The sequence below is a fragment of the Malania oleifera genome, chromosome 2 (assembly GCF_029873635.1).
Source record: "Malania oleifera isolate guangnan ecotype guangnan chromosome 2, ASM2987363v1, whole genome shotgun sequence".
NCBI classification, from domain to species: domain Eukaryota; kingdom Viridiplantae; phylum Streptophyta; class Magnoliopsida; order Santalales; family Ximeniaceae; genus Malania; species Malania oleifera.
The window spans coordinates 144,403,894-144,414,633 of NC_080418.1; the positions used below are offsets into that span (position 1 = coordinate 144,403,894).

Below are 10,740 nucleotides of genomic sequence, written 5' to 3' on the forward strand. Positions count from 1 at the left end.
GTCCCCTATTAATTATATTGTTATATCATTGCCTAACTATCCAATTACTATCTATTCCTTTTAAAAGGTTTTTGAGTTTGGGGGACCTTTATGTAACCTTTGATGACTAATTTGGAAAAATCTACTAGAACTAAAAGAAACATGATAGCCTCTTTAACTTATACACATTTGTTGCTTCCTTTATGTCGTTCCTTCTCTTGCACTTGCTTGGCCAAGTCACCTTTTCAATCTTGGAGCTAAAACAAAGTTAGTGATTGCCTTAAGCAACAAATTAGGTCTATTTACAGCCTCATTTTGGCTATAGAGTCCTTTGCCTTCTCCTTTTTAGAAGCGATATATAATGCACAATGCTTACAATACCTATGAGGTTCCATTTGTAGCAACCCATAACTATGCTACTCTAAATCAACAACTTACTATGGATTGTCCAATCTAAATAATAAAGCAGTAGGAACTTTATATTAATCCAATCTCTCTCTTTTAAATCAACTAGGGCGTGAAGTTGCTCTTGGCTTGCTTTATCATTCAAGGTTTTAAAATCAATATCACCTGACAAGCATTCCAAAAATGGTTACTTTGGGACTATGCTTTCATGGGCAACGGGATTACCTTGTTTTCATGTGGGAGGATCCACTTTCATAGAGGGAGTTGTGATGTCTCAAAAGAGGCATCCTAGTGGTGAAGTTTAGGGCTTTCATATTAGACGTCTTGAGTTCAAATAGGGTTAGAAGGAAAATGTGATGGAAAATAAAACCAATTTTTTTGTGTAACCCAAATGCTATAAAGTCTTAATGGACCGAAAAAAACATGACAATGTTGACCTTAACTTGGTGAGATTTGTTAACTATTAATCTCGAGATGTTGTCCAATAAAAAATGTCTTACAAGATTAAAACATTGTTCTTCCTTCAATAACTAAGATCCTCCTAGGACAATGTTCATGTGGGATCACAACACATGGCTGTGGTCCAAGTGAAATGAAAGCTTTAGGGTCAAAACTGAATATATGTCATGTAATTTCACTTCCCAAATCTTGAACAAATGGGAACTCCCATTACTGCATTCAATCCACAGGGAACAAAAACTGAGCATGAGCACTCTGGGACTCTGGTGAGCACGCAACCATTTGAAAGTCTACCAACACTCTGACAGTGAGCATGGAGTTCACATGTTGAATTTGGGATTGTGTAATTTGATCAAAATTGGAGTGTCTGCATACACAATATAAAATTTATCAACAAAGGAGCCCTTTCCATAATTTGCTGGACTCTTTGTTCATATTCATAAAGGGTCCCATGACTTCAAACAGAAAAAGAGCATTACCTCTTTCTGTTGTGATAGGTGGCCCCAATGTGATGTAATATAAATTTTGAACGTATAATGCCAGCATAAAGAAAACTGATAATGAAACTTTTTGGCAGTTTATCTCATTGTAAATGACATAATCAATGACATGATCAAGTATGCGTTATGAAAGTTCTTTCCAATTCAATAACAATTACTTTTTTTGCTCTGCAACTATCCTTTTTTTTTTTTTTTGAGTGGTGAGATTGCTCTGCAACTATACAGCTATCTAAACAATTTTTAACTTGGTGCTTAAAGCAATGTGCATGGCACTGAACGATTTCGAGAGATTTCAATGTCCTTGTTTGGCTTTGCAAAGTGCAAGGCGTGGGAAAGAATCAAAAGAGATCTTGACCTGATAAATGCCCTCAAGCATCCCGAATGTGGAACGGCTTCTTGTAAGACTGTAACAAGAGAGAAGAACAAATTACGCTTAGGGATGAAGCAGCCATGCAAGCTCCAGCCAGCCAAGGTGGTAATCGGATTCCAGTGAAGGGGAATAAGATCCCAGCAGCAATGGGCATGGCAAGCACATTGTATCCAAGGGCCCAAACATAGTTTAGTAGGATTCGAGACATAGTCTTTTTTGAAAGATCTATGGCTGTAATTACATCTTCCAAGTTGCTCTTGACGAGAACCACATCAGCTGCTTCAATAGCCACATTGGTACCAGCACCAATGGCCATACCAACATCAGCCACAGCCAAGGCTGGTGAATCATTTATTCCATCACCTACCATCGCCACAGATGTCCCTTTCATCTGCATCATATTTCGAATTGAGACGTTAAAAATAGTTCACTCAAATCCGCTCAAACTTGCAATTTCAATAGGATAATCATACATAAAACCAAAATACATGAGGCAATGTTTTTAACACCGGGATCATTTGTTCACACCCAAAGCATCATCGCTCAATCAATTCAGAGTAATGCTTCAAAACCTCTAGCATTCAGTTGCAAATTACATCATTCTAATTCCCCACATTTTTCTAATTAAAGAAAAAAATATTTTAATTCGTTTTTCACATGGTAGCACAATGGCAGTGTTAGGGTGATCAACATCAGCAATTTTGAGTAATATGAGTATATTTCTAAAATATTTTTAGAAAGGATCTGCACATTCAACAATCAACAGCTTGGAATCATTTAAAATCAAAAAACAAAATGAAGCTGTATAACACATAATTTATTTTTATGAGAGATAAAACTAATGTATGCCCTTAAGTATGCATTCGTAAAGAGAACAAAAACATATAAAGAAAAAGACATAACTCGACATAAATATTGTCAATGTAATTGATATTCCAGAAATCCAAAAAGTTCTGCACCAGATAGCCAGGGGATTAAACTCTTCAAAATATTAGATTGGAATGGACCGCCCTTTATTTTTTCAATGGCCTTTCTGAAGCCTTCAAAATAAATTCCTATTCATGCTGCACTCAGCGCTCATATATTATTGAACACCATATTTCACTAATATATAGCTCTTTTATTTTGTAGGACTTCCTTGCTCCCATCCATCACCATTTCAATTGGTTCTTCAATATATATACACAATGATTCTATCACCCACACCCACATCTCACTGAACAGTGTAATTTACCAAGGGATTCAAAACTCATTGAGTTTTGCACGCATGATGACAAATGAAAATTTGCTTACCTGCAAATCCTTGATCTTATCGGCCTTTCCCAGTGGATCTGTCTCAGCAAACACCTTCTCAATTCCAACCTCTTTTGCTATGGCAGTAGCTGTGGCCCAGTTATCACCAGTCACCATAAGTGTTGAGATGCTCATTGAATGGAGAAAATATATAACACGCCTAGCTTCCGGCTTCACTGAATCAGTCACAGCAAAAGCTCCAGCAACCTGCCCATCAATGGCAACTAACACACATGTGCGAGCCAGACGCTCGGTTTCTGAGACATAGTCCTCAACCTCAGGATGAACTGGGACATTAAAAGCCCGCATAAGCCTTTTGTTCCCTGCCAAGACAGTTCTGTCATCAATTTTAACACTCACCCCTGCTCCTGGGTGCACCTCAAAGTCTTTAGACTCTGTGACATGCTCAGTTTGGGATGCATACTTCTTGTGCAGCCTCTTGGCATGCTCCATGACAGCTTTTGCTATAGGATGTTCACTATTTGCCTGAAGAAATATTATAAAAAAGAAAAAGAAAATTTAACACTATTGGCCTCATTAAGCAGCATTAAATTCCCAAATATTTAGGTCCTGAATTATCTTAGTTTTTTTTTTTTTCCCATTCGAGCATACATGAAGAAATATTCATGTTCAACAATTTGGAGCTTGTTCATAAATGAACCAGAAACTGCTGACCTGTTGCATGGACCATTTTCAGACCCCGACCACACAAAAGAGGAAAAATAAAGAAAAGAAATGAAACAAGAAATAAAAATTACATTGATTTTAATTTTTTAACTAATTAATGTACACCCAAAAAAATTATTTTCAGAAAAAGCTTTCACCTCTTTGTACAACAGTTAGCCTGAAACATATACTGTGTACCCAAATTCCCAAATTTTGATATCGAAAGAGCATTGACACTCACCTCTGCAGCAATAGTCATCTCACAGAACTCCTCCATTGAAAAACTAGAAAAGAGCACAGCACCAACTACCTCTGGCCTTCCAATTGTCAATGTCCCTGTCTTATCAAAGACAACTGTTTTCACCTACAGAATTTTTAAAAATTTTAAAACCAAATTCTATTTAAAAAAGGCGAATCAAAACTGCGAGGCAAGCTGGTGCATGAAAAAGAAATCTAAAATTTAAGTCCCACCCCCACCTGTTAGATGATGAGGGAAATATGGAAAAAGAACTCTTCAATAAGAAATTTGTCACCACTATAATGAAATTATGCAAGCATAAACAATGTATAAACATAAATAAAACATGCAGGGTCATTTATTTTCTGGGCATGATCACCAACAAAAATAGAAGATTATACTGAACAAAATGAATAAAATTAGTTCCTAGCCTCTGTTACAGTAAAGAGAGTATAATGAGAAAAAAAGGCATCAATGAATCATGCTGAGGGATGCCTCCGTTATGACTCTGAATACCCATTCAATCATATGCAGTATTTATTAGTAATAAGTATTCAACCTAGATGAAATGAAAGAGATGAACAACCAGCCTTTTATGAAGAAAGCATCTCTGCAAAAAGCAGAAGAAAAACTGAATCCATTTTCAGAAATTGCTAAACACTGCAGAATTTTTGTCAACAAATTCTTAACCTCCTTAACCCTTAAAAATTTCAAAAGCCTTCTCAGAGATCCAGTTATCTAATACTAAAACAAGCAAGAGCACCAATTTCTTCAATCTCAAACTAAAATAGTTGGGGTAAGGCTTTAGTGACACCTGGGCATTTTTAGAAAATATCAAACAAAACCTAATATTAAAATCAAATTCCAATAATCAGTTCAGTTGCTACCAAACAATGGCTTTACCTTGTGTGCCTTTTCAAGTGCATTTCCCCCCTTGATGAGCACACCTAGTGAAGCACCCTTCCCTGTGGCAACCATGACTGCTGTTGGGGTTGCTAATCCCAGTGCACATGGACAGGCCACCACCAGCACAGAAATACCAAATTGAAGTGCTAGCTCAAATCCATCCATGGCTTTTGGTATCCAATGTTTTGGGTAAAGACCAGCTTCTCCAGGGATAAACCATCCTAGCCATGTCAAAAATGCAGCTACAATGACCTAGGATATGGTGAGCAAACCATATGATTAATTTTCTACCAAAAAATAATTATAATAAACTATACACTAACAAAGAAAATTATATTATCTGCACTGCTCTTCACTCTTAATATAACAGGGTAAATGTGAAACAATAAAAATCAACAAAAAAAAATGGACTGCAAAAAATATGATAATAGTACCCCAAATTTATTTTGAAAGAACATGAGCTTTTTTGAGCTACTTTACATGATGAGGGAAAATTTCCCTCAATTGTATTCTAGGAGATGAGAAACATCACATACAAACCAAAGGCACTCACTGCTTCTGCACCTATGAGAGCCACAAATATATAGAATAATATTAATCAGCAACTACAATCAGTCCACAATACAGTTGAAGTTCAGCAGTCCCATAAATATTAAAATAGTATTTTTTTTTTCTCTAATTTTCCATTATACGCCTGTGCATAGTCTTCCAGTGGAGGTCTAGGGGGAACCTCAGCTGCACCCAATTCATATTTTCAAGCAGACAATTTTACAATAGCAATTTGCGCAAGGAAATAAAACAAAATTTTCCTTGACACATATAACATGAGGCTTTCCAAGAATAGATGTAGAAACCATCCCCACAGATGGCACTCAACAGGAATAGCTGACACTTTTTACTAGCATCTAAAGGGAGAATGTCTTGCATTGTGTGTGTGTGTGTGTGTGTGTGTGTGAGAGAGAGAGAGAGAGAGAGAGAGAGAGAATTTTTCAAAATTTTTCAGTCAAATCACTTGAGATTGATTCCTGCTTGAACTTGCTGAAATGAACAAATTTTCTCATCATAGATTAGAGGTATAACAATCACTCACGGGAACCTCAAGAATTCTGAAAAAAAGGAATAGAAATCTGATTAATAGAACCATTTTTTTGGTGCACAGCAGTGGGGGGAATTTTATAAAGAGTGTCTCCTATAAATTTGCAAGAAGAATTCAAACCAAGAATGAACTTTTTTTCTGGATAAAGTATCTACCCTCAAGATTCTGGTACAAACAATTATGCTTTGTTCCTCATGCGGAGCAAATTTTTTCCCAATCCTAGCCTTAGTTTTGTTTTCATTTGGAAAAAGAAGATGCAGCCTAAAGAAAGAACCAACTACTGGTACAGACTTTAAAATGAAAAGACAGAACAATCCATTGTAGAATCTGGGAAGAAGAAGATGAACAAACTCACCATAGGAACAAAAAACTTAGAAATCTGGTCAGCCAATTTCTGAGCAGGTACTTTGGCTAGCTGAGCAGCTTCCACTAGTTGGACAATTTGGGAAAGTGCAGTCTCTGAACCAACATGAGTGGCCCTGACTAGTAAACATCCATTCTCATTCACGGTCCCTCCAATAACCTATTATGAAAAACAGAATAATTAAGCATTCAGCATTCTGAAATATCCAAAATAGAAAAAACTGAAGTGAAAAAATTATTACTTTGTCACCAGGTCTTTTAGAGATTGGCCTTGCTTCTCCAGTGATCATACTCTCATTCACATGGCTTTGACCATTTATAACAACCCCATCAACAGGAACTTTTGTTCCTGGAAAAATTTTAATTATATCATTCCTTTGTATCAATTGAGTGTTGATTTCCATCTCTGAGACAACATTTCCATCACTGTCCAATGTAAGCAGACAAGCTGTCTCAGGGGCAAGGTCTGTCAGTTTTGCCAATGCATCTGATGTCCTCCCCTTAGCCACCACCTCCAAATATTTTCCTAGCAGAATAAAAGATATTAACATGGCACTAGTCTCAAAGAAATCTTGACCCTCAAATTCCTCTGAAGTCAATGCTTTAATAACTATATACAGAGAATAGACATAAGCAGAATTGGTTCCCAGTGCAACCAGAACATCCATATTAGCATATCTCCGTCTCAGAGCATGGTACGAGCCCACATAAAACCTGACAATAACATTCAGCACAAATAACAAATTAGTTTCATGGAAGTATCTGTCTTAATCTCCTTTTCATATTAAAATGGCAGGAAAATAAAAATAAAAAAGGAGAGAGGGGGGGGGGGAGAGGTGGGAACGTTCCCCTGGAATAATTTTAAAAAACACCAATACCTTCGGCCAACAATAAACTGCACTGGTGTACAAAGGATCCATCTTAGAAGCATGCCAACAGTGAGCGTCTTGTACACCATATAATCTAACCAGTTGCCATAAGGATGAAGCATTGGAAGTACCATAGAGAAAACAAAAACAGGAACTGAAAATAGGCAGCTCCAGAAGAACTGGTTTCTATATATCTGTATTTCATGCTCCCGCTCTCTTTCTCTTCGTCTAGGAGGATGGAACAAGGTTGCATTGTATTTTTTGGTACCACGCCCAGCTTCCTGAATGCAGTGCAAAAGAGATCTTGGGCCAGTGAGGTTCGGGTCATAACTAACAGTTACTGTACTTCCCTCCATGTCCATTTCAACTTGATTCACACCTTCACCATACTCAAGAGAGGATTGAACAACATTCATATCTTCCAGAGAACTCACTCCTTCAAGTTTTAGATGCACTTTGTTAACATCATTACCAGAGCTTATAAGATCGGCTTCAAAGCCGGCATCTTCTATTGCTTCAATGATGTGGTTAGTATTAGTGACATTTGGATCAAAATGGACCTTTGCTTCTTCAAGGGCAAGACCAACCACAGCTTTCTTCACTCCATCAACCATTAAAAGGGCACGTTCAGCAGACTCAGCACAGCTGGTACATGTCATTCCTTTAATTTTCATCTGGCATACTGCTATATCTGACTCTGGAAACTCATCAACTTGAAAACCAGAACCTTCTACCCTTGCTTTTATCATTTTTGCCTGAAACAAAATTTCTTTGTAATTTGTAAATGCTTCCTATGCTAAATATTATGCAGCTAAGGTAAGTCTATTAGCTCTACCTAAACAACAAGAAAGGAAACTCTATTTTTCCCGAGTTGCTCCACAGTGGTACCCAGTGACTATATAACCACATTCATAAACTCATTGAAAAGGAAAAAATGTTGTACTTTAAGCTTCATAAGAATAGAAGTCAAACAAGTTCTAATGATTTTAGCAAACAAAATTCTCATGAGATGCCATTTATTTTGCGTATTTTCTCTTTCTTTTTTTTGTGAGGGGTTTTTACAGGTGCTCCGTGTTGGGCTTTGTGGAGCCTAGTTGTATTGATCCAGATGATGACTCGACTCAAATTAATGTTGTATGGTTTTTAATGATAGATTTTAATCCTAAGGCTTAGTCCATGAGCGCCGTGGCTTGGGCGTCGTGGGGGTGCCCCCGAGAAAAAAATTTGGGCCTATTTTGTAGCCCATTGCTGTGCGCAAGATATTAATTCGCTGTTATGGTGATTAGGGTTAAGTGTGGCCGTCACAACTAGAGAAAGAGAGAGCGAGAGAAAATATTGTATGGGGCACTCTCTGTATTTTCTTCCTAATAATAGTGAAATCCCTACAACTCCGTGGACGTAGGCAAAATTTCCGAACAATGTAAATATTGTCTTGCGCGTGTGATTGATTTTTCTTTGGCATGTGTTTCTCTCTATTTTGTTTCTCGCAGGATTTGGGAATTTTGTGTTAATTCCCCACACTCCGTGCGCATACAAAAAGTGGAAGAGAGCTACAAACTGAACAGATGAATGAGAAATTTTAGTTGAAAATATCACAACCTTACAAGAGTGCAATATAACAGTTCTTTTCCTTTCCTCTCCTCTATTTTCTTAGAAACTAAATGGAACAACTTAAAATTTTCTTGCCTCACAGGTGTCCACACAACTTGGATAGAAAGATTGTTAACTCTGTGAGATTACAAAAGAAAAAAAAAACAAAACAAAACAAAATAAAATAAAACGAAAAGCAAAAAAAAATGAGGACCAATTTACTCCACAATCTTGAAATAAACCATGTTGGTTACCCGCAGATAACAAAAATATATACATAACTTGAAAGAAATCCAGCTTTACCATTTAAACTGACTTACAGTAACATATTCCGGCATGTATCTGACCACAGTCTGCCCTTCAAGCACTGAGACCATAACGCTTTTAACCCCATTAAGCTTTCCCAGAGCAGATTCAATGGAAGTTGAACAAGACGCACACTTGATACCCTTGATTTTGAACATAACTGTCTTAATTTTCTTGTCTTCTGTCTGTGTTGGTTGAGAAACTGTGACTGCAATGTAGTCGGAAGGCTGCAAAAGAGGCACCTTCAGATCATCCTTCCCATTAACTTCCATCTCCCCGTTTCTAGCTGTCGAATGCATCAAGCCTAGACAAAACATGAGTAAAAGCATCACGTTATCAACACTTTATATGATTAAAAAAAACAAAACACCCTGGTGCACGAAGTTCCCTCATATTCGGGATCCGGGGAAGGAGCGGACCACAAATGGGCTTATAATACGCAGCCTTACTTGCATTTTTGCAAGAGTCTATTTCCACGCCTCGAACCCGTGACATCCAGGTCACATGACGACAACCTTACCGTTGCGCCTAACCTCCCCTTCACTTTATATGATAATAACCATGTTTCTAATACCAGGACTCATTGCAATGAGAAACAACTAAATAACAATAATAAAATAATTTGAAAGAAAAGAAGTTCAAATTCATCAAGTGAGATTAATAAATAAAGTAACTAAAGCATGAACAATCAAATTCAAACATGTATAATTTCACATAAATTATAAACTGGCAAACTAATTGATTATGAAGGCCGTCAGCATCAGCGAAAATTAGATAAAAGTGGCATTAAATTAGAAATATTCGGTGCTCTTCTAATTTCATTACCAACTACGGAGTTCTATTACAAACCAAAATATAAGGGAAAATTCAGTTTAGAAAAGACATTAAATTAGACATCTTTTTTTTTTTTTTTCTAAACTCTCGCCAAGACCATAAAAATTAAAACCTGGACAAACATCCCGAACAAAGTTACAGATTACCCATAAAAAATTATCAGCTCAACAACCCAAAAAAATACACATGCTAACCTAGAACAAGACTCAGAATTCAACCGCTAAAAGAACGTAACTCTCAACAAACCCACAATCAAAACGAGGCCCTGCGAATCTCAATTCTCAAAACCCAGCTGTTTTTAAGCCGTGGCCAAGCTTAGAATTCAAAAGAAAATCAATCACAATTCACAACCAAACCAAGACCCACACCTTAAACGAAGCTAAAGACAGATTCGGTCACAGGGGAAAAGACGAGGATGGCAGACAATGCGCATGGGCAGTACAGTACCTGTTGACGTTTCGGCGTCAGAGTACGAAACGATCACGTGAAGCAGCTACGAAAAGTTTTAGGGTTTCTGACTGCAAAAGCTGAGAAAAGGTGAGGAATTTGTGAAAGAAGGTACGAGATAATCAGAAGAGGGAAGCTAGGGTTTCCGGGAAAGAGGAGTTTGGGGGTTTTATAGGTTGGCCCCACTTTTCAAATTTTCGAATCCAACGTCTCATATTCATACCTTTACGGCCTTTCCCACCAAGATAAACCCACCAAAGGGCGGTTTATTTTTGCATTTGAAATTACATGTTTACCCTTTCCGTATTTAATTTACCGAGGTAGATACCCAAAATTTTTATTTTTATTTTTAATTTAGAAATAACTGAAAAGGGCAATTTAATAATTTAAAAAATTAAGTTAAAAATAACTATGGAATT

At 37.1% G+C, this 10,740-nt stretch overlaps 1 protein-coding gene across 6 annotated transcripts; it reads right to left on the reverse strand.

Annotated features, from left to right (window-relative positions):
- Positions 1–816: 816 nt before the first annotated feature.
- Positions 817–10,512, reverse strand: LOC131147930 (copper-transporting ATPase HMA4-like). Of its 6 annotated transcripts, none has more exons than XM_058097596.1 (10): positions 10,322–10,512; positions 9,055–9,344; positions 7,154–7,899; positions 6,518–6,989; positions 6,268–6,435; positions 4,814–5,068; positions 3,914–4,036; positions 3,007–3,492; positions 1,699–2,104; positions 817–1,210 (listed from the first exon to the last, which is right to left on the reverse strand). In XM_058097596.1, exons 2-9 carry the CDS (start codon positions 9,337–9,339, stop codon positions 1,712–1,714), a joined length of 2,928 nt encoding a protein of 975 aa, XP_057953579.1. In that variant the 5' UTR covers positions 9,340–9,344; positions 10,322–10,512; the 3' UTR covers positions 817–1,210; positions 1,699–1,711. The 6 variants fall into 6 exon arrangements, with proteins under 6 accessions (XP_057953579.1, XP_057953577.1, XP_057953574.1 ...); XM_058097594.1 differs by lacking the exon at positions 10,322–10,512 and adding an exon at positions 10,069–10,217; XM_058097591.1 differs by lacking the exon at positions 10,322–10,512 and having other exon boundaries at positions 9,055–10,217.
- Positions 10,513–10,740: the final 228 nt, after the last annotated feature.

Bases quoted from the DNA above. Each gene is read 5' to 3' on its own strand.
- LOC131147930 (XM_058097591.1), bottom strand. From the start codon at position 9,369: ATGCTTTTACTCATGTTTTGTCTAGGCTTGATGCATTCGACAGCTAGA. The intron at 6,436-6,517 runs GTAATAATTTTT...TTTTCATAATAG, and splicing joins CTAAAAGACCTGGTGACAAA to GTTATTGGAGGGACCGTGAA. The intron at 2,105-3,006 runs GTAAGCAAATTT...AATATGATGCAG, and splicing joins ATAAGATCAAGGATTTGCAG to ATGAAAGGGACATCTGTGGC.